This window comes from Aplidium turbinatum, chromosome 18 (genome assembly GCF_918807975.1).
Source record: "Aplidium turbinatum chromosome 18, kaAplTurb1.1, whole genome shotgun sequence".
NCBI lineage: Eukaryota > Metazoa > Chordata > Ascidiacea > Aplousobranchia > Polyclinidae > Aplidium > Aplidium turbinatum.
Window position 1 is genome coordinate 20,413,476 of NC_137489.1, and position 25,079 is coordinate 20,438,554.

The window sequence follows — 25,079 nt, forward strand, 5'->3', positions numbered from 1 at the left end:
TGCGCACATGTCGACAGCAACCTGGTGAAACAATAGACAATTTCGTTTTGCGCCTGGAACATTTTAGTAAAGAATGTGAATGTAACGCTGTGACCGCCGAGGAGCATATTCGCGGACTATTGAGAGATGCGTTCATTGCCGGTCTGTCTTCGAGTGGGATACGCCAACGATTGTTAGAAAACAGAAGTCTGGATTTTCAAGATATGAGCAAGCTCGTGCTCAGGAGCTCGCAATAGAAAATGCTGAGGCCTATCAAACATCAACCAGTTCCATGGCGTCCAGCGGTGCATGTGCGTGGCCAAACAGACAGGAACGACTTTCCAGTCAGCAAGAACCGCAGTGCACCGAACCAGAGCTTCTTCAGGCAGCTTATGCTAAGCAACTGTGTTATTTCTGCGGAGAAGCTCGCCACCCCAGAAGGGAATGCCCAGCAAGAGATTCAGTTTGTCACTACTGTTCCAAAATCGGACATTTTTAGAGAGTCTGTCAACAACGTTCTGTTCGTTCTAAATATAAACAATCACAGCGCACCAAATTGAACACTATCCGAAGCTCACTGTATCGCTTTTTTCAGATGCACCCCTCACCACACGGTGACTCTCATCAACTTACCTCCATGTGAGATGCCTTTACTCAATGACATCAACTCGGCTAACCTCATCGCCGCCTACATGCACCGAAGCTGCATCGTTATCTTTCAACATGGTCAGCCCCATGTCCTTCGCAAAACTGTGATACCGTGCACAGTAGTTGCATTGCTACGCACTCAAGCCTTCTTCACACAAGAAGCACTGCTGCTTGCGACACACCGACGTGCACCACAGTTGCACAGTCTATCCAGCATCCAGCTGCTCAAGACATCTGCTTTACAGCTTGCGACCTTACAAGCTGGCCACTCCCATGTCGTGCTCATCATACGTCAACAGTCATAAACTGAACTGCTCATCAGCACTGCTGTCATAGTCTCGAACTCAACATTGCTTGAACTCAATAGCATATCTGGTCCTCAAAGACATTACTCTCATAAACGCCATCTTTGTCTAGCTAGTACAACCTTCGCGCACGCGTAGCTCACCGCTATTTTATTATTATTATGGTTGCTTCTATGAGTGTCAAGCCTTATCTCCCCGGACGTGGGGCATGAACAATCAAAGACACTCACCTGCCTATATAGCCTATGATATTTGTGTATTTTATTTTAAAACTATTTGTAATGCTTACTCAAGAATGATGCAGCAACGTTGCAACTGCCGTAACATAGTTCCTCCTGAGCATGAGGTGAAACTGCATCCCTCCTGGACAAGAGGTAAAACTGTAGCATACCCAATTCACCATCCTCCTGAGCATGAGGTGAAACTGTATCCCTCCTGGACAAGAGGTAAAACTGTAGCCTACCCAACTCATAGTTCCTCCTGAGCATGGGGTGAAACTGCATCCCTCCTGGACAAGAGGTAAAACTGTACCCAACCCATTATAGTTAAGCCACTACTGTCTTGCCTAAATAAGCCAAAATGGCTCCCAGGGAACTTAAGACATTGCCTTATCTCTTATGATAAACGATTGTTTCCCCTGCAACCGTAATTACTGTATTACAGCCATGCATTATTATTGTAGGCCTATATCGTCCTAAGCCAAAAGGACCCCAGGGAATTACGACATCGCCTTATCTCTTATGATAATCGAGTGTTACCCCTGAAACCGCAATTTGTGTATATCGTCCTAGGGTCTGCTACTATTCGGCGAGTCCGATTCGACTAGTCCGATTCGGCGAGTTCCCTATTCGGCGAGAGCCCTTTTCGGCGAGTGCCCTATTCGGCGAGTTTTTGAAATTTTTGAAAGGAAATTATCGGGTACCGTAGCCTAATTATAATTGCCGTTTTTACATCGTTTTAACGTCGCTAAACGTTGAAATCGTGCAGAAAGGAATAAAAAGAAAATGTTTGAACTATTAAATTAAAATTCGTCATGTCAGTTCAGTTGTTTTTATTTCTGACCATCATATGAAAAACAATACACGTCAACATAGCAAAGGTAGAAGCGACAAAACGCGAACGTTAACGCGAACGTTTGAAACTGAGAAACATTCACAGAAGCCCTACGATTTGTTCCAAGAACCCATTTAGCATAACGTTTCATTTGTACATTGATTCAACGTCTGAATACATTATCTTAAAAATGCAACGTATCGTAGGGCTTCTGTGAATGTTTCTCAGTGTCAACGTACCCTAGTCAGTAAAAGCACCCTTTTCTACACGATTTCAACGTTAAAACGATATGCCACACACTTGGTTAGCCTTTTCAGTCTGTTACTACAATGTAAAAATGAACTGTTAAGCTAACTGGGTTCTTGGAACAAATTTTTGCTGATTGGGATAACTAGGCTACGGTAGCCTACCCGATAATTTCCTTTCAATCTAAGCTGTAGGAGTGTAGGTCACACATTTGTTGATCCAAACTAATCATTTTAACCATAGGCGCCTAAGCCGTGGGGGCCAGGCCCCCACGCATGTTTCTGCGTGGGAGCAACTTTTTATGCGGCATTGATACATAAAACAATAGATGAACTAGCGATCGGCAGCAGGAAAACATTTTTAAATGCAAACCGCAACAGCTTGGCAGTAAATCATCACTAGAACGAGTAGCGATGCTACAATCCCACCCCAGACAAAAAAATCTGTCATTTTTACGTTGATTTAACGTCTGCAGATGTTGAATCAATGTAAAAATGACTGATTTTGCTGCCTGCCACATAGCAAAAATCTACCATTTTGCGTCGATTCAATGTCATCAGATGTTGAATGCACCCCAAAACAGCATAATTTGCTACGTTGACGCAGCGTGCGTTTCACTTAATGCGCTTGCAAACAGCCTCGCTGTCGCTTTCGAAAGTCGAAACCTATGCAGAGAATTGTCGCGGCAGTGAATCGGTTGCTGTGAAAATTAACTTGAAGTCTCGGCCCGAGGTTACCACTAACCAACGTAACAAGGGCTGGTACAAACCGCACTGCCCACAGTCGCACAAGCGGCATAATCAACACAACAGCGGACTCGCGCAAACTGCATGGCGCACACACGTCCGTTGCCATACAAACCCGATCAAAGGCGGGGAATATGCGCATTTTTTGTTTCATCTGCAACACAAAAACGGGCGTATTACAGCGAATTGAAACTTGAAAGCTGGTCAGCCTTAAGTTGCGATATTGTAGTGAAAAGGGAGCAATGTCAAGTCGAAAACTTAATCAAACGTCTCTCTGTAACTATTTTTCAAGGGCTGTTTACGGATGTCAGCAACTTTTAAAGTTATTAAAGGTGACGTGCTGTTGAATTGATGTAAACATGAATGATTTTGCTTTCAACAGGTATATTTTCAAGCATATGATCAAGTTAGTATTTTCATTCCATTTACAGTATACCTTTTAGTAAACCTTTTCGTCTCTTGTTTCATGCTAATAAATCTAGTTTGTTGCTAAACTTTATGTTGCGCTTAGCTTAAAGAGTCGCAGTCCATCAACCGCTAGCCAACGCAGACGCATAGCATGTGTTTTGGTCGAGCTTTGTTTATAATAATTAACGGTAGGTCGAACTTAGCGATAACTCCGAGTGTGGCAATAAAAGCAATCCTAGTGTGACGACATAATTACGTCATCCATCTGCGTGACATTTCGCTGAATTTACGTTGCTGCTGATGAAACACGCTTTCGCCCCGACGGCCAAAAAAATAGTTAGGCGCCTATGATTTTAACTAGATTCAAAAGTACTAACTTATAGACATAAACATTATTTTTTTTGTAACATTTTTTTTGTTTTATTTTTCCTTCATATCTTAAATTTTTCTGAAGGTGATGCAACCTTGCCAAATTTCTTTCAACTCAATAACTTACTTCGGTCACAAGCACGTTTTAACGTTCGCGTTTTGTCGCTTCTACCTTTTTCTACACCTTTGCTATGTTGACGTGAATTGTCGCTTCTACCTTTGCTATGTTGACGTGTATTGTTTTTGATATGATGGTCAGAAATAAAAATAACTGAACTGACATGACGAATTTTAATTTAATAGTTCAAACATTTTATTTTTATTCCTTTCTGCACGATTTCAACGTTTAGCGACGTTAAAACGATGTAAAAACGGCAATTGCAAGTAGGCTACGGTACCCGATAATTTGTTAATTTCCTTTTAAAAATTTCAAAAACTCGCCGAATAGGGCACTCGCCGAAAAGGGCTCTCGCCGAATAGGGAACTCGCCGAATCGGACTAGTCGAATCGGACTCGCCGAATTGGACTCGCCGAATCGGACTCGCCGAAACGGGCCATTCTGATCGTCCTAAGTCAAAGGGCTTCCAGGGAACATACGACATCGCCTTATCTCTTATGATAAACGAGTGTTACCCCTGAAACTGCAATTTGTGTATATCGTCCTAAGCCAAAGGGCTTCCAGGGAACTATGACATCGCCTTATCTCTCATGATAAACGAGTGTTACCCCTGCTACAGTATAATTCAACAACAGTATGTGTTAACCTATCTACTTGCTTATGTGTGCGATTAATCTCCTCATCCCACGTAAGGAGGGGGGTCATGCATCTTCCCCTACTAATTGTTAGCCTACAATTGTTAATTTTGTTGTAAAGTATCTTATAACCACACACTTGTACATAGTTTGCATCTTGTATAACCGCTTATTGTGATGTGAATTACCTGTTATTTTTGCCGTAAGGAGGGAAGTGTGTAACATGTACCATGTTTTTAACTAACAAATTTATATTTTAACATTTAACCCAGTGGTTCTTAACCTGGGCGCTACCGCCCCCTAGTGGGCGCTGTTAACTTTTAGAGGGGCGTAAATATTCAGGGGGCGTTATAGGGGGCGCTACATTCAGAAGGTGTAACGATATTTTCCTCACTGCAAATTTGCTTTAGTAGTTCTGCTGGGGGTACGAGAATCCACCGAGGATGAGGAGCTATATACAGTATAGAGATTGTGTTTAACAAGGGAAGTAGTGATTCTCTCTCAGAGCATTCTATGTTGGCCTATACAGCACAATGCACAACACCATCCGACAAGCGTGGACGTCGGATGGTGTTGTGCATGGCCTTTGTTGTTGATAATGGGCATTGTTTCCCTTTCCTTGTAGTAAGTAAATGGCATTTTGTGGTCAGGTTTTGGCAGGGACAGCGGGCAGGCAGTGCAAGCAAACCATAAGGACTGGTCATAATAATAGTCAGTCAATAATGGTTATTAGTGTAACTCTTACTAACTACTAAAAAATCAGCAGAGATGTGCCTTAAGACTTTTAAGTTAAGAGCCTTAAGGCACATCTGTGCTGATTTTTTAGTATTAAAACTAACATCGGCTTAAACTAGTTTTTTCTTACTAACTAATAACTAATTACTACTGGCTGTAGGCTAGCCTTATAGTCTTGGAAGAAAATGTCATTAGTAGGCTACAGCCTTTATATTATGGTGGGCGCCAGACTATGGAAATCTCTGAAAAGGGGCGCTGGGGAAAAAAGGTTAAGAACCACTGATTTAACCGAAACTTATCAGAATTGCAAACTGCAGTTCAACGCTGCAAATTCAAAACCTAAATTCTGTTCTCACGGAATCTAGGCCACGCTTTCCCAGAAATGCCACTCTCACAGAATTAGCTCACCACAATCGTATTTCTGAAGCGATATAATTGTGTAACTGGGTTCGGTTCATAATTCTCAGGATAGGGTATTACTGATAAAAAGGCACTACGTTACGAAATAAGCGGGGAATTGAAAAATGAAAGACATTCAGAGACAGACTTGCAAAGCGAACAGACTGAACAACGGCAGAACTAAAATGTTAAATTCACGCCTGGAGAATGTCGCTATTCTGACACCGGTTGCAATAAATTAAATTAGTCAGACATATTTTTCAATTTCCCGAATTTGTAACTTTGATTTAATAAAAATGTTTAATTCCATTTAGTTTGTTTGCTTTTTTGTAGGTAGCCAAAATCATACCCCTAGACTAGACAGAAGCCTAAATTATCCTTTTAATTAGAGACTTAGAGTCTCTCAATATTCTTTTAAATTATCCTTTTTATTTTCTTTTTATTAACAAAATTTACGACAAATTAGACAGCCAAACCCTACGCTCGGGGACTTAAGATAGTTAAAATCCCTACATCAGTACAAGCTACAGCTAATCTTTCAGCAACGCAAAACAATAACAACGTTTTTTGTGATGTTTTAATTGACGGTTTTACTGCAAAATCATTGATGGACAGGGGGTCATCAGATTGCTACGTTACCAAAAGATTTGTCGATCAACATTCCTTAAAAATTCATCAAACATTGGGCGAAGTAATTTTAGCCGAAACATCTTTTCGTTTGCCAATCTTAGGGCAATGCTTTGCTACCTTGATCGTCAACAAAAATGAATATTCGAATGTTTCCTTCAACATTTTAGACAATTTGGCCACAGATGCAATAATCGGAGAGAAAATCTTTAAAGAACACGAAAGCGTTGTATTTAAATTCAATGGACATCGTCCTGTGCTGACTCTTAACGCCTTACCAAAAATGAATTCGCTTCACCCTAAGCCCTTCGACCATTTAACACGATTGCCATCCTATTGCTGATAAGGCCACACGATACTCCAAACAAGACAGAGATTATATTCATGAAGAAACACAACGCTTGCTACAAGGCGGCATGATTGCACCCAGCAATTCTCCGTGGAGGGCTCAGGTTTTGGTTGTCAAAAACGAGCAATCAGGGAAAAGGCGCATGGTCATGGATTACAGCAGAACTATTAACCGTTTCACTCAGCTTGATGCATATCCATTACCACTAATCGAAGACATTGTGACCGAACTTTCTAAAAATAAAGTATTTACCACTGTCGACCTAAAGTCCGCTTACCACCAGATCGAACTTGATCCGAAGGATAAAGAATACACCGCTTTCCAGGCGGGCTCTGGCTTGTATCAATGGCGACTGTTGCCGTTCGGTTTAACCAACGCCGTTCCCGAATTTCAACGAGTCATTGACTGGTTCATCAAAAGCAACAATTTAAAGGGCTGCTTTCCTTACCTCGATGACATTACGATTGCTGGGAAGAACCAAGCTGATCACGATCGGAACTTGGAAGAATTTTTTAAAGCCGCGTCGAAAGCCAACTTAACTATAAACGAGAAGAAGACACAGCACTATCAATCAAAGGTTTTTTATTAGGATATCAAATCGAACATCAGTCAATCAAACCAGATCCAGACAGACTGCAACCACTTCTCGATTTACCACTAGCCCAAACGCACAAAGAGCTCCAGCGCCTGGTTGGACTATTTGCCTATTATGCACGCTGGATTCCTAACTATTCGGACAGAATACATCCGCTTATCAAAGCTTCATTGCCTCTGCCAGATAGCGCCAATCAAGCCATTCAAGAAATCAAGTCAGTGCTAGCTACAGCTTCATTGCATCGTATCGACAACTCCCTACTCTTGACCGTGGAAACTGACGCTTCCAATTTTGCTATTGCTGCGACTCTTAATCAAGATGGACGCCCAGTTGCCTTTCACTCACGAACCTTGTCGACGGGTGAACAGCGTCATTCTGCTGTGAAGAAGGAGGCATATGCTATCGTGGAGGCTTTGCGCAAATGGAGACACCTATTAATCGGACGTCACTTCACATTAATCACAGACCAAAAGAGCGTATCGTATATGTTCGACGTCAAACACGCAAGTAAAATAAAAAAACGAAAAGATAACTAGACGGCGAATTGAACTCTCTCAATTTAGTTACACGGTCTTACACAGACCAGGGAAAGAAAATGTAGGTCCCGATGCACTTACACGTGCATTCTGTGGTGCAATTAGTAAAGACAATTTGCGTGAGCTTCATGTTGCTCTGTGTCATCCCGGCATTACTAGAATGACTCACTTCGTGCGAAACAAGAATCTTCCTTATTCCGTAGCAGAAATACGAGACATGGTTTCCAAGTGCTCCGTATGTGCTGAAGTCAAACCACGCTTTGTCAGATCGCACCAATCTCAATTAATAAAGGCTACCCAAGTTTTCGAAAGACTCCGCTTGGATTTTAAAGGACCTCTTCCCAACGCAACGAAAAATAAATATATTTTGACCATCGTCGATGAATATTCCCGATTTCCATTTGCTTTCCCATGTGCCGACATGACGCTAACAACAGTAATCAAGTGTTTAACGGAACTGTTTGCTACTTTTGGAATGTGTTCATATATTCACTCCGATCGCTGGTCTTCCTTTCAATCACAAGAATTAAAATCTTGGCTGCACTCTCAAGGTGTAGCTGCCAGTCGAACGACCAGCTACAATCCTAGAGGAAATGGACAGTGTGAAAGATGCAATGGAATTATATGGAAGGCGGTCCAATGTGCGTTAAAATCTCGTCAGTTGCCACCTTCCCATTGGGAAGACGTTTTGACCAATGCCCTGCATTCAATCCGTTCATTATTATGCACGTCGATCAACAGCACACCTCATCAACGACTCTTCCAGCATGCTCGACGCTCGGTCAACGGAACTACTATTCCGTCGTGGCTTAAACCAGGTCCAATTTACGTCAAAAGACACGTGCGTAATAAGAGTGATTCTTTAGTGGACGAAATGGAACTGCTTGAAGCAAACCCAGGTTATGTTCACGTTCGTTTAAGCAATGGAAATGAAACCACCGCGTCTATTAGAGATCTCTCACCATGCAACAGGTCTGCCGACGACGCTGTTGTAAATCCGGCGTGTAATTCTGAAAACGAATCTTTCGCCGAACCTGATGCTACTACTACTCCAGAATTCTTGTCCATCGTACCTCGAGAAAGTAACACTTCCGAGCCGTCGTCTTCAGAAACGATGCAGCCTGATGATGGACCAAGCGAAACTAATGAGAATAGCGTTATCACTCCAAAGCTGCGCCGCTCTGAACGGAGACGCAAACCTGTCGATTACTACGGTGCTGTGCCTTACGTTTGATAAAATTTGTGTTCAACTTCATACTATGGCACATGTAAACATTAGATGTTGTAATAACGGTGTACCTTCTATTGCAATTTTAAGTTCCAATTGTTCTCTTTGTTTTTTTTCAACTTTTGGTGTCGTTCAATTTTATATGGGGGAGAATGAGCTGTAATTGAACAAGTACTCTGATGCCTAAAGCTAGTGCCAAAAGCCGACGTGTTGATTCACTGTTCACTGGTGGTGAAATTGTATTTCTGTTCGCAGTTTTAGTTTGTGCAAGTTGAAGTGAAGGGTGTTGATTTAGCTGGTCTGCTGTTAACTTGAGTTGTGTTATAGAATAATTATTTATTTTGCAGATTCGAGTTTTAAGTTTAATAAAACCAAATAACGGTTACAACAATGTTAAAAAGCTTTTTAGTTCCTCAATACAACATCACAGTGGAATAGCTGCTACCATGTAGGCTAAGGCACGTTGCAAGTTTACATGGCATGGCAATACATGGCCAATCACCAGACAAGATGAGTATGAAATTTTGGCTTGCTGTTAATGTAGAAAACAAGTATTTGATTCAACGGTTATATAAATTTCTTTGCATATATTTGTACAAGCGTTAATTTCAGTATCTTTTCAATACAAAGCTGCATTCATGACAAAATAATTTTCACGCAATTTCACGCTATTTTTGTTTGTAATGTGCTGATTCCCAACCTTTTTCATTTAACAATAAACATTCATGCCTCCGTTACCTGATCACAGTTTATTTTATTCCTTGCTTTCGCTTTGAACTTTTTACAATAGCAAACGCAATTATGACACCATGATGATTTAACAATGCTGGAAATTAAAAGCTAATTAAAAGCTTTCGAGGAACCATTTTAAAAATACATTTTTATTGCCGAATATCTCAAAAAACTAAAACCAATTCAAAAAATTAAGTGAATTTTCACCATCAGCGACCTAGAAATATTGTAAATGGTCAGTAGAAGTCGTAGAAGGATCATAAGTTACCTGGAGGGGGGTAGCAGTGTTTGTCTTGTTTCCGGAGCCCAGTTGTCCGTAACTATTCGCTCCCCATCCAAACACAGTTCCGTCATCTGTGAGCGCAAGAGCATGAGCGTAACCACAAGCCACCTGCAAAAATACACTTGTGACGTCATATGAAGGATTGAGAAAGATTCTAAATTCCACCGATGGCAAAATTTGAGATCGTTTCTTCAACGGTTTTATGGGTTTAACAGGCAAAACTGTCTTTTAGAAATATTTGTAGTGTTGCAATTTGCAATTTTCATACTACTGTCTACTTTTGGTTGTTCTTGTTTTGAATATGAACAACCTTGTTTGATGCAAACAATTGACAATCGCTGAATAATAGAAAGCGCCATTCATAAAGTCTCATATAATAAGTTCAGTCAAGTCAGCGAGATGGGCAGTAAACATTACAATTCACTGGGTAAAACTTGCTAAAGAGCAAGAAGTGAGTGGCATCTTAATCACGGCTGTCACAAAGCTGGTGCTGATGATGCAATCTTTTATGTAAATTCATCCACGCTACATAAATGTTATTAATGCGTGAAGAGTTGATTGGTGGTAAAATACTTAAAAATTGCGAGTAAAATGTTGCTCATGGTAGCAGCTTCGAGCTAGCATGGTAGCAGTAGCTACGTGCCTCGGTCGAAAACTTTAAAATAAAGAAATTTATTCCTAGTATTGTAAACTCTCATTGTGATACCTTTTCGATGAAATTTTATTTATTTTCTATTAATAAATTGTTTATAAGTTGGTCCAAAGACTTTCTGCACACCCTGTATTTCAATGGTAATGATAATAATAATATTGATTATAGTCCAACATTACACCCAGTCACCAAGCAAAACAATTACCTAAGCACTAAGCAGTTTTAGTCAAGACACTACTATATCAGAAAATAGCAAAGGTTAAAATGAGACAGAGTCTGGAAAAATTACTTGAACAATGACAACCCCTTGAAGAGCAGCGATCCTGCATGGGTTGGTCTGATTCACATTATTTCCAACTCCTAACTGTCCATTCCCGTTGTATCCCCATGAATACACCTCTCCATTCTCTGTCACCGCCATCGACGCTGTCTGATGTCAAGACACAATATGATGAAAATGTTAACAAGAAGTTTCACTAAAAAACCACCATGTCTTGTAGATAAAAGATCAATCAATCAATGTAATGACGGTTTTGAAGTTGTTATCGCGATGAAGCACCACTCTCTCAAACATTGTCAATTTCGGGAGTACCTTCAGGCAGTGGTTTCCAACACATGGGTCGCCTGATTATTTTTTTGGGTCGCTTGTTTTTCAGGCATATTGTATCTTGGGCGAAAAAAATTTTTTTAAAACGTGGAGAGATCGATCACAAAACTGGAAAATATAAACACAAGTCATGAAGCGTTTCATGTCGAGACATCGGAAAGCTTTGTAGCATGATCGTACTGTAAGAAGTTTTAACAGTTTTCGTTTTTATTATTGTTAATATTATTATTAAATGTAAACCCAACAGGGCGAAACCCAACAAAATTTCAGTCTCAAACATAAATTAACTTGTCAAAATTACGGGATATACATTGTAACATGCACTATATTATGTCACGAACACCATGTAGGACAAACCATGACAAATTTTTCCGCACGTTGGGCCACACATAGTCTGATGTGGTAAAACGCATCAAAGACAAAGCCCCAAGTGTTGTATGGACTCATTGCTTATTCCACAGAGAGGCCTTTGCTGCAAAAAAGCTGTCTCAAAAGCGGCACGAACTACGAAGTGTTGAATGATGTTGTGAAGAGTGTAAACTTCATCAAAGCAAGTCCACTAAATCGGCGTTTGTTTTCGTCTTTGTGCACTGACATGGATTCTGATTATTGTCAAGCATTGCTGCTGCACATAGAAGTGCGATGGTTGTCGCGAGATCGTGTCCTGAAGCGAGTTTGTAATTTGCGGGAGGAGATTGCCATCTTCCTGAGGCAACAGAACTTGTGAGATTAGCCGAGAAGTTTTTGCAAGAAGATTTCAACGCAAAATTTGCTTACCTTGCCGATATATTTGGCTCTCTGAATTCTGTAAATTTATCTATGCAAGGCAACGGTTTTATGGTAATTGATCGCGCCGCAAAAGTTTCTGCTTACTACAAAAAACTCATATTCTGGAAAAGTTATGGGCAGTTCCATCGTGACGGGGCAATTCTACTACATAGCATGAAAGGGTACCTACCACTATGAAATCACCCCAAAAATTATTTCCTAGCTGCTTTCTGTAAAATAGATACAGCTCGTTTATCATGCGTGACGGACGTATGCAGAGAAACAAGAAATCATAAGTACCTTTCGTAAGATACGAAACGCTCTGAATTGTACTCAGGTAACTGCAATTTTTTAACTTGATTAGTTTAATGAATGAATAAACTAACTCACAAAAGAAGTGAAAAATCGCATACATAGTTCTAAACTTAATGGATGGGCTGTAATTGCCAATATGTTTTAATTGAGACTATACAAGTAATTACAATTATAGTTGAAAACTGAGCTCTTTCGTCCAATATTAAAATGAACTAATTTTTATATAAATGGTTTATTTTTCATTCCCAGTAGAATCACTTGTGTTGTTGCTGTAGTGCGGTACAGGCATACACACATAGTTATAGAAAACAGCTTAATTTGAATTTTGGCAGTGAATTTCAATTGTTATCAGCGCAGTAATTTCCAATTATTGTGACTGATGTACATTGTACGAGTGTTAAAATTCAGATGGTAGCCAATACCGGTATACAATAGATCCACATAACAAGCGTATGTAAATGCACATACAAGATTACAATGCTACAAAACACAGTGCTTCCATAGTACACTGAATACTGCAGTAAGAAAACTTTAACACATTTTGAGAAAAATTAGTGAAGCCCAGACGGAGTCCCAGTTAAAGCACAGGCTAAATAACATATCACGTGCAGTTGTGCATAGAAAAACTAACAATTTAACAACCATAAACAAGCAAAAAACCAAACAATAATGATACAAAATGAATCCTACTAAACAATTTTCAAAAGAACTATAATAGTTTGCGGTTTAGTCAACGTCTCTTATCTTCAAACTCCTTCAAATTTAAATTGTCCACGGTATCCAATCACCTCATGTTGATTCAATTTCTTTGCAACTTTTTCGTCAGTGTAAACAATTTTGTCCTCAGGTGGAGGCCATCGCCACACTGCCACTTGTGGGCATCACTTAAATTTCGTAGTTTGTGCCGACTACTTGTTGAACTTCACAAGGGTAAAATTCACTATCATATTCAACAAGTACCCAATCACTTTTTTGATAGCAAACACTTTCTTCTGCTTCGTTTATGTCTTCATTAGATTCTCCATAGTTGGAAGGTATAACAACAAATAGGTATATATATAAGTTTGTGCAACAACTTCTGTGAGTTAGTTTATTCATTCATTAAACTAATCAGGTTAAAAAATTGTAGTTACCTGTGTACAATTCAGAGCATTTTGCATCTTACGAAAGGTATCATACTTATTATTTCTTGTTTCTCTGCATACGTCCGTCACGCATGATAAACGAGCTGTATCTATTTTAAAGGAAGCAGCAAGGAAATAATTTTTGGGGTGATTTTATAGTGGTAGGTACCCTTTCTTGCTATGTAGTAGAATTGCCTAGATTTCTATTTTATCAACAATTATGGACTGTCATAACTCCCTGAATGGTACGTCCGTCACGATGGAACTGCCCAATAATAATTAAGATTTGTGGTACCGTACCTGGTATAATAACTTTTTAAATCAGTGACAGCATGAAATAGTGACAACATAAACATGATCCCTGCATTAAGCACCACAAAATGACTAAGTTAAAGTTAGTTAAACAGTATAAAAACCTGTGATGGACGTACGTGACGGACGTACATGATGGAAATTCCATTACGGTGTACATCCGTCACGCATTTTTACTCAGTTAAACAAAAAATTTTAGAAAACCATTTGGGTTGTAAGTTGGTATGTAGGAACTAAAAGAAGAAATGAAGTTTCAAAATTTTAATTCATCTGGTAATTTTTTAAATAAAATAAAGGAAAAAATTTGTGACGGACGTACAGGACCCCCAGGTCGAAGTCCTACATGCTATAAGTCCAACGTTCCATCTTGTTCAAAAAAATTTTTTTTAGAGATTAATCTTACACTCATTTCTGATTGTACAACTGCGGTATTAACAAAGTTTCTTGAAATATCAATCAGAAGCTTCAGAATTCAGTATATGAGTATTTTTCATGATTTTTTTGACATTTGAAGTGATGTTCGCTTACTGAGGCATAACTTCCAACCATTTTGGGTGGGGGCCAAATATTTTTATTTTCTAAAAACTAGAAAGAATAAGCTTTCCAGGGAAACCATTTTTATTGTTATCAGATAAAAAATATGTTTTGATGGGTTGGTTGTCCTTATCATGGAACTGCCCTTATGTCACCAGAGATGAGTACGATATATTTCCTCAGCTAACGCAATATAGGCCTATTTGTGGCAAGAAAGTTGATATTAAGCAAACCATAATTGGACACCTGGAACAGTTTGCCAAAAAGTTTGTGCACTACTATGGAGAATCTCTAACACTTAATAGCCAAAATGATTGGATAATTGATCGATTTGTTGGAAAAGATCTGCCTCAACTTCCCATCTATGTTGCAGAACAGTTTATGGATATAACGACAGAAGCAGCAAATCGTTTTTTTTTTGCGTCCTTTAAAGACAAATACCCCAAAGATTCTGCAAACATCCACTTTTAGGCTCCCATGTACAAAGTGTATCCCACAGTTTCAAATTTAGTGATTCAAAAACAGATTCCATTTGCAACAACTTGGCTTTGTGAGACTGGATTTAGCGCCAAGTGTGTACGGTACTAAAAACTAAAGAGCGAAACCGGGTGGAAGTTAAAACCGACATGCGGCTATGCCTAAGCAAAATAACGCCTCGATTTCAAAAACTCACTGACAGCAAGCCAGCACAGCTATCTCATTAGTGATTTGATAAACATATTATTTTCGGAAAAAGTTATATACTGCTTCTGTAGTGCTGTTTGTTTGCAACGCAATCTTGTATGGCTTTTAAAATACTACGACAATTTGCTTGGGTCGCAAGATTTTACCAAACTGAATTTTATTTTTAAATGGGTTGCCTTAAAACGAGTTGGGAACCACTGCCTTAAGGAACTGGAATCTGAATACAGTGACGTGCTCTACTATGCGAAAATTCGCTGATTAAGTCGTAGAAAATCGTTAGAAACGTTCTGGAATTTAAGACAAAATTAGATTTTTTATGAAAGAAAAAAATTGTGATGTTTCTGAACTCGAAGATCATCAATGGCTTTTGATTTAACTTTTGTCAGACATCACAAATAAATTGAATGATCTCAGAAGCTTTAATGGAAAAAACAGCTGACTGTGATTCACTGAGCGGCCCTTCTAAAAATGATAAAATTTGGCCCAATGTCAGATTTCGGTTGGACATGGCTGATGTATATGGTGTAAAAACTCCACAAATATAAAATTATTATCTCAGTACAGTACCTGTTTAAAACATATTTGTATTTGAAATGGCGCACCCGAATCCAGCGTTGCCAACCAATTATAACATCACAATTTTGACCCATCATAATCGTTTAATACTTATTAAACTTACGTTTTTTAGGTTTACATTATGACAAAAAAACTTCACGTTGAACCATCACATTATTTCAGGGATCTATATAATTTGGGGTGACCAGTATTTGCTGACTTCGACTTTTCAAACGGGCGCCCTCTAAAATAGTTCCAAAATGGAAAACCTCAACTTTCAAAAAAATTAATCAAAGGTTACGGCATGCTCATTCGACTTGCCATTATTCCAAACTGATAACAAAATTAGAACAACATCCTTACAGTTAAAGTTAATCTATATACCATATTTATATATACAAAATTAATTTATACTAATAAACTCATAAAGTCACTGGCTCACAAACCATGCATATTGCATATGTTTCATTTTACAAGACCTTTGAAGAGCAATTTATTAGAACTAGCTGTTAAGTGGAAACTTATCTGAAGTAGTTTGATGACAATTACCAAAGTGCTGCTAGAGTAGCATACCGGAAATTAAAAAACACAAATAGTAAATTCAAATTGGAAAGCAAAACTAAATAATTGCCAACCTGGCCACAACTGATGTGGGTGATGCGCTTGTTTCCTATACAAGCAGACACCTTCCTAGGTGAGCCTTGATTTGACGTGGTACCAGAACCTATCTGTGGATGCAAAATAATCAATCAAACCAGTCATGCTCAGACGTTTGCATCACAAGCCAGGAAACGAATTAATGGAGCATTTTTTCTTGAAGTATGCTATCAGAATTAAGGAAAGGAGAGCTACCTCTTAACTGTCGTATGCTCTCAGGCCACCCTTGGCCAAGGTGTAGTACCTGATAGCCTCCCTACCTGGGGAACGATCTGACACAATAGCAGGGTGATACCTTATGTAAAGCAGTGGATGAATGTGAGCTGTTAAAAAACTCTATGTTAATGGCGTCTGGAAATGACAGCAAGCGGATGAACCCATTAATATCATCGGTGGGCGCAATTAACCAAACATGGTACATTGGTACTGCTAAGTGCGTTAGTTCTGGAGGCTTGACGTACCTTATTAGCCCCTTTGTATTGTCATTAGTACTAGGTAAAGCGACAAATGCGCGGAAATTTGAAGAAACTTTAATGTAGCTTAAATAGTTCTTGCACATTTCAAGTAATTTTTATCCTGTAGCTAGCCTAACATCTGGGGGTATGTACTCCTAAAAAATTACGTCACTTCTGGTTCGCGTTTTTAAGCACGTAATTAGACTCACTACGCGCATTTTCACTCAAAAATATTAATGCGCGACGCTTATTACGGTAATGCGCACGTGGAATTTCATTGCGCGAAAACCACTAAAATAAATAGGTTTACATCAACTATTGCACAATCGAATGAATGAATAATGGCACACAGAGCTTAGGGACGTCGGAACTCTCTTCCTGTGACCTTAGAAATGCCGGTCTTAGGGTATTTCAGGCCCTGTGCGGAACATGCTTTACGGGCCCCAATGACAATGATCAAATTCAGTAGCGTAGCTGGGTATTTTGAAAGGGGAGGGGTGTTTTGACGGCCGGCGGGGGCAGATGCGATTAGGCAGGGGGGGCGGCAGCGTTTAAGAGGGGGGGAAGAAGACCCTGGCCCCCAATTCTTCTGTGGATGGGTGGGGCAATGTTGACAAAGCCTTAATACGTTATTCCTGGTAGTTTCGCACAGGGGCGCCAGAAGCGGGGAGGAGGCAGACGGGGGCGGATACCCCCTGGCCCTCAATTCTTCTGTGGATGGGAGGGCAATGATGACAAAGCCTTAATAGGTTATTCCTGGTAGTTTCGCACAGGGGCACCGGAAGCGGGGGCAGGTGGGAGAGGATGCCCTCATGGCCCTCAATTCTTCTGTGGATGGGGGGCCATGGTGCCCTTTTACTTTTTTTTGCTATATCTTATCTTAACACTTAATACAAAATTGGCCTTTCAGCAACAAAAGTGCCATTTTTTATAACCCTGCCCCCAGTCAAAAATTGTTCCGCCGCCCCTGGTTTCGCATACTTGTAGAGGCTTTTCACGTAAGGCCGATTACCGAGATATATATCTTAAAACTTAATAAAAAATTGGCCATTCAGCAACAAACGTGCCATTTCTATAACCCTGCCCCCAGTCAAAAATCGTTCTGCCGTCCCTGGAAGATGTCCTACAAGCATAAGTAACCGACATCAGGGTTGCCAGATTATGAAAAGGTCTTAAAACCAAATTAATACAAAAAAAACCCAAACTGATATTTATCTGTTTTTATTGAAAATAATACATGACTTGTGACTTTTCGTTTTAGTCACACGTTATCTTTTCAGTTGTCTGAGGTTTACTGTAGCCTTTTTCTGTTTTCTAGGTGTTGTTCTTTAATTTCTTTACCTGTCATAAAGTAACAGCTAAAAGTAGCAGTTAAGATTTTCAAAGCAACGGTTAATAATAGTTACTAGAAAAATAAAAGTTAAGCACATCTCTATTACGAGTATTAAACAAGTATAAACAAGATTGGCCTTAAGAAGTAATAATAGTATATTATAATATTGAGAAATATTGATTATTATGCATTTTAAAGAGTATATAAATTTAAAAACAAACCTAAATTTAAAGTAAAATCTAGAAAAAGGCCAAATGCATAATTTCTAAGGCCAACAGAATCTAAAAAAAAAATTGTGGAATCTGGCCTTAAAAAGTCCAATCTGGCAACCCTCCGACATGATGCACGTGTGTCTTACTCCGGCGCGCATAGGAAGATCTGACGCGATTTGACTTCGATCACGTGCTTTCGCAAAAAACGAAACAAAGCAATGAGATTTGGCTTGTTACTTTTGATATGACGATAGTATCTACTCTTCACTGCAAAACAAGAAGAAATGGCGTTCGTACGGTTTCTGACGAGGCAGCACAAGCAAAGTTAATTCGACTACCAGCAAAGTAGTTATTGGAGTGAAATTACGTAGTTAGATTTAGTTACATTTGAAGAGAAAATTTTTTACGAAAAAAAACAAACAAGGTGTTACATTTTGTATCATTGCAAGAATGATGCTAGTGCTACTTATTTCACCAGTCGGAACCAAAAATATTTTTGTTTGTTTATTATAATTTACACCTCCGCGCATTCGAGGACTTTTAGCTGTTACGCGCATTTGTCGCTTTACCATACATTATTATACAATTAGAAAAAGAATTGGAGTGCATAATAGATAAACAAACAATTTAGAAAAACAAAAGATAAAATTCGCGGGACATATTTTGAGAGGATCGGCAGAACAGCTACATCAATTGGTTATTGAAAGTATGGTGGAAGGAAAGAGGTGCAGAGGAAGCAGAAGACCAACTTGGGGAGGTGATGTAAAAACAGTGGGCTGACTTGTCAAGCATTGGAGAAGCAAAAAGAGCACTGGAAGAGCATGACGTGTGGAAACATTTGACAATGATGACGATGACAATGACAATGATTTTGATGATGATGATTCTATGCAGAGATGGGCAACTCAAAGTTGCTTTTTCGAAATACAAAAAATACAAAAGTAAAATTACTGTGACTCAGAAATGTCATTGGTGATTACTCAATGATTACAGTAGTTATGATAAAGCTTTGGTAGAGAGTTTGCTTTGTTGTACCAGAGACAGACAAAACAAAGCAACTTTAACAGGTTTAGCATGTTTTATTACACAAAGAAACATACCATAATTAAAATAAACTCAATTGTTTTCGACACGTATAATACTTATGTAGTTATTTACTCATCAGGAATTACTTTAAATCTGCAATATATATACATAAAATGAAAATTAGAAAATAAATCTGACTATGCACTATAATTGGTAAATGGGAAGAAGAAGCAGGGACGTTGAAAAGAATACGTGAAACATGAGGCGGACAAAGTTGGACTGAAAGAAGATGCAATGGATAATAGAAGGGAAGACAATCGCTGTAAGGAAAGAATCGGCCATCCCCACTGGTGAGGACAGAACCGAATTAAATGATGATGATGACACAAACGACGACCGCTGACTTACAAGTAATTTTACATCACCTGTCCACAATTGTTGTAGCCCCATGCCAAGACCTCTCCTTCCACTGTGAGCATCATTGAGTGGTGGCTCCCACAGGCAATCTGTGATATTTTGCGACATATAGTCCTTGACAACAAAGTGGGTTTCAACCCTGGAGACGTTCCACCATTTCCAAGCTGCATGTAGCTGTTGTGACCCCAACTATAAATATCTCCATCTGGTAAGTAAGGGTGATGTAAATCAGTGCTTCAGAAATTTCCTATATCAACCCTAAGAAGTATAATCCAGTCTTCGAAATTAGCGTCGGCAATCTCCAATTGCCGAGGTGATTGTCGACGCAGATGCATGAATGGCGCATTAGCGTCAGCAATAGAAATGCCAAAGCCTCACGAACGCTTGTAAGGACCACAAAATTACAAAAAAAAAAATTTCTTAGACTACATCAGAGATCAGACTAAGATGTTGATTCAATCTTACTATTGCTGGATGTTTTATTTGGGTTACTTCCTACTTCGCCGGCGCTTAGACATATGCCCAGCTGGGAGAATTGAATCTTTTATAGAAATATCACCCTATTTGCATTGATTTAACGCCAGTAGACGTCAAATTATTGTAAGCATCTACTCCTTATTGCGCCTTGCTTTTCGTTATCTCATCCAGCTGATTCACACCCAATTCACAGTCCTTCCCAATACCAACACCTCACCTGGAGCAGAACTACCCCGGAAGGAATGGGTGAAGCTCAATCGCCTGCGGACTGGAGTGGGCCGTTTCAGCAGCAACATGTTCCAGTGGGGCCTCGCCGATTCACCATCTTGTGCGTGTGGCTCAGATTTTCAAACTGCACACCACATTATCTATCAATGTCCTGTATACCGACCAGGGTTGATCTCTAAGTGGTCAAAACTGGTTTTGACTACTAAGCGGTTTAAACCTGGTTTTAACCGGTCAAAACCCATAAAAATATTTGTATGTAGTGAAAGGTCGGCTACCTGGGCTATGGGCTATTGAGGAAATATAAAAGCAGTTGTGAGTTATGACCATTTTGACATGCAGGCGTTGAAATAGCTGCCGGCCATGGCCGCCTGAACTTTCATTAATGGCCGCCATACTGACCTGTCAAGAAAAATTTGATGGTAAATGTTTTTCATAAAAAAAAATTGTTGGAATTAATTCTTGTACTTCAGTTGGCTGTGCAAATTGCTCATCGTTCTACCAAGCATTTTTTGGTTCATCAGAAACTTAGGTATTTTTAGAATTTGAATTTTCTCAATAATTAAAATACCCGTATTTTACGGACCATAAGGCGCAATTTAAATCCTTTTTTTTTCCTTATAAATTGATTGTGCGCCTTATAAGCCGGTGCGCCTAATGTATGGATCAAGTAGTGCTTTATTGCCTACACTCAAAACCAGTACCGATACCAGGGTTCGATCTTAGCACTGGTCCTCTGGACAATGTCTAGTGTGAGTTCCCCGCGGACCAGTACGAATCGTTTCGCACTGGTCCAAGTGTCCAGTGCGAAATTATCATCGTATTATGTCCTTTGATCGTTTAGAGTGCGTGGTTCTCGTTTGCGCTTCTCTTCAAACAACAAAACACGTGATCCGTGCATGTTAAACCGTAAGAAAAAGGCAATCGCAACATCACGTGTTAAATCGTAAGAACAAAGCAATCACAACATCACGTGACGGTGTTAAATCGTAAGAAAAAGGGTAATCGCAACAGAAATAAAAGATTTCGACCCCAAACCTGCCATGCTGTACATCTATGGCTGGCAAACGATTCATCTGTGACATCAAGAAGGCCCGACACTGCCTATGTGTTTACAAGGCCAGACAAACACACATCGGATTCCGATTATGACCCCGTGATCGTCCCGTCATCAGATTCCGATTATGACCTATCATCAGATTCAGAAATTGAAGAAGAGCCCCAAGTAGATTGAATGTCTTGCCTAGATAATCTGTTGTTACTGTTATTGCCATTGTATATTTCCATGTTATTGCCACTAGGGATGTGCCGATTACAGAATTTTTGCCGATGCCGATTCCGATTCTTAAATATCTGCCGATTCCGATGCCGATTCTTTGGTTAAATGATTAAAGCTGCTTTTAGTTGGCGCTCTACAAGTGGTTGCAATTTTGTTACAAGTTGCTGCCTTTGAAATGTCTAAAAGCGTTCACTTTGTCGCCTGCTCTAGAGCGTGATTTTTTATGGTAGTTCTTCGCTTCTTGCGCGCTACAAAGTGGTGATAGACACGCGTTTTATTTGTTGCGGAAATCAGTGAAAAGAGAAAAATCGCCATTGCTCACAGAGTGCAAAATAAACGTAGCTTAATGCAGTGTGCAAAATAATATCTTGTGCGGTTTGCAGTATTTTTCTCGCAGAATTCAAGAAGGTGCCAGAAACAAGAAGAGAAAAAGACTCGAGTGTAAAAGAAAATGAACGCAGCGGTATTGAATATACAAAAACCTTTAAAAAGGTAACACACCAGCCTTGCATTCAAAGTGCATCAATAGGCGAAAAAAGAAAAACATCTTGTGAAGAAATTAGTATTGTTTTCGAATGCAGAGTTGCAGCCAATCTTGTTGCTTAGCAAACACGTGAAGATTACCGGGTAGCTGGTTTGATTACGTTTGCGCAATCACACGATTGTTTGTTGAACGCATTAAGCGTAATAGGCCTATACTTGGAAGTTACTTCTCTCTGCTTAGTAAATTAACATTAAGCAACTTTCAGTGACTACGAATTTTACAACGATTAAACAATAATTACAAAGAACATTTCCGCTTTTTAATATTCAAAATTAAAGGCACGTAAATTAAAATGCAATAACATCGACTTTTCTCCAGTTGCTGTAGTAGGTCTGTTCCGTTGAGGCGTAAAAATATTGCCACCTGTGCTAAAAATTCGTTCGCTTTCGATCGACGATGGTGGTGACGAAAGCAATTTATTTGCAATTTTGCTCAGCTCAGGAAACATAGTATTGTTTGCTTTCCACCAAATCATTTCTCTTCTTGCTGCGCTAAAAATGTCTGCATTAAGGTATATTCTACAGATCAAAGAAAGCTCCCTAATTTTGCCGAATGCCGACTAGAGCTGGGACAGCATTTGGCTGTAACATAGTCCGTTTCATGCGTTGAACAAACAATCGAGTGATTATTGCGCAAACGAGGTAATCTTTTTTCACGTGTTTACTAAGTGACAAGATTAATTCACTGCAATTTAGCGTCTGAAAAGATATAACTTGCTACTTCACACGTTGTTTTCCATTGACGCCCTTTGTTTTTTTTCAAAAGCGTTTTGAATCTTTCAAACAGTTGTTCTCATTTTCTTTGCAGTTTATACTCCCTCGCTTTTTCTCTTAACTTGCTTTTAGCGCCTCGCATACTGCAAGCTAATAACTATTAGGCTACGTAATAATCCATTTCTCCTTTAACTTCTAACCGTTGTGTAATCAATCATTCAACTTTTATATTTTATCTGGTCTGATTTTCTCTTTGAACGTTTTTCGTCATGTCAAAGAAAGAAAGTATTTTGATCTCGTGCCTACTAAACAAGAGTTTACAAAATGGCGGACAATCGTCATAATTTAGAGTTTTAGGCTACCGCTTTCCGAATGCTAGTTGACGCTAATGCGGTTGTTCAAAGAAGCCGTTCTTTGATCGGCATTTCCACGCGCTCGAGCTACTTTTGATTAGGAAACTTTGATAAAGAATCGGAAAGAATCGGCAATTTTTTCCGATGCTGATTCCGATTCTCCAAAAATTGCCGATACCTGCCGATTCCGATTAATCGGCACATCCTTAATTGCCACCATTCATTATTTTCGTTTTAAGGTGGTTTTCCCTGGCGGAATGGCCCGTTTCGGCGAGTCCGATTCGGCTAATCCGATTCGGCGAGTTCCCCATTCGGCGAGAGCCTTTTTCGGCGAGTGCCCTTTTCGGCAAGTTTTTGAAATTTTATTTTTGAAAAGGAATTATCGGGTACCGTAGCCTAACTGTTTTCACATCGTTTTAACGTCGCTGAACGTGCAGAAACTGAAAGGAATAAAAATGTTTGAACTATAATATTAAATTAAAATTCGTCATGTCAGTTCAGTTGTTTTTATTTCTGACCATCATATCAAAAACAATACACGTCAACATAGCAAAGATAGAAGCGACAAAACGCGAATGCTAAAACGTGCTTGAATTCGTCATGTCCGTTCAGTTGTTTTTAAGGTAGAAGCGACAAAACGCGAACGTTAAAACGTGCTTGTGACCGAAGTAAGTTATTGAGTTGAAAGAAATTTGGCACGGTCGCAACACCTTCAAAAACATTTAAGATGTGAAGGAAAAATAAAAAAAAGAAAATGTTACAAAAAAAAATTATGTTTATATCTAATAAGTTGGTACTTTTGAATAGCGGAATGGCCCGTTTCGGTGAGTCCGATTCGGTGAGTCCGATCCCTTAACGGGGGATTTTTTCAATTTTTTTTTAAATTATCGGGTACCGTAGCCTAATTATCATTGCCGTTTTAGGGTTAGGGGTTAGGAGTTAAGGTTAGGGGTTAGAAGTTAGGAACTCACCGAATCAGACTCACCGAATCGGACTCACCAAATCGGACTCACCGAATAGTAGCAGACTCTTTGAATAGGCTAGTTAAAATGATTAGTTTAGATCAACAAATGTGTGGCCTACAGCTTGGATTGAAAGGAAATTATCGGGTACCATAGCCTAGTTATCCCTACCAGCAAAAATTTGTTCCAAGAACCCAGTTAGCCTAACAGTTCATTTTTACATTGTAGTAACAGAATGAGAAGGCTAACCAAATGTGTGGCTTATCGTTTTAACGTCGCTAAACGTTAAAATCGTGTAGAAAAAAGAACTTTGATGACTAGGATACGTTGCAAGCCTTAAAGCAGCCGGCGGCCATGGCCGCTAAGTAGTGGTGCTTGAATGACCGCCTGTGCTACCTCCTCCGTCGGCCAAGTTTGGCCGCCGGTTTCTTCTAGCCAATTATTTAATTTCGCAATAGAATGATTGTGGATTAAATGTCGAAAATATGTAGTATCAAAGAGTGACGCAGAATTAGGTCAGCGCATCATAGTCACTACTGTTGTATTAAATATATCCAGCTGCGATCACCAGCGCTGTAAGTCTTGTTTGCAATTCCCGATGTTTATTTTAATGAAGTGTTAATCCGAAGTGCTAATTTACATCGGCTGGCAATATTGTCGTTTTTAGATCGATTCAATGTTGTCGGACATTGAATCGTTGTTAAACAGGAGAACTAGGTTAGTTGACATCCGTGGGTAAAACACGTGTCTTCATAGTTGAGAACGCTGTGGGTTAGTGACTTCACACCCTCAATGGTGACATCATAACGGAATAAATGGTCAGGTTTTATGAAAGGCGGTATGCAGTTGAAACAATTTACTGAGCTGCGAGCAGTTAAAACAAT

General features: G+C 39.4%; 1 protein-coding gene across 2 annotated transcripts in view; it reads right to left on the reverse strand.

Moving 5' to 3' along the window:
* Positions 1-25,079, reverse strand: part of LOC145787509 (RCC1 and BTB domain-containing protein 1-like) — a 54,200-nt gene that overhangs the window by 16,770 nt on the left and 12,351 nt on the right. For both annotated transcript variants that reach the window (XM_082599264.1, XM_082599266.1), the window contains exons 3-6: positions 19,651-19,847; positions 16,178-16,270; positions 10,933-11,073; positions 9,977-10,099 (exon numbers count right to left, since the gene is read on the reverse strand). In XM_082599264.1, the coding sequence (XP_082455390.1) occupies positions 9,977-10,099; positions 10,933-11,073; positions 16,178-16,270; positions 19,651-19,847 (554 nt within the window). The remainder of the gene's footprint in view (positions 1-9,976; positions 10,100-10,932; positions 11,074-16,177; positions 16,271-19,650; positions 19,848-25,079) is intronic.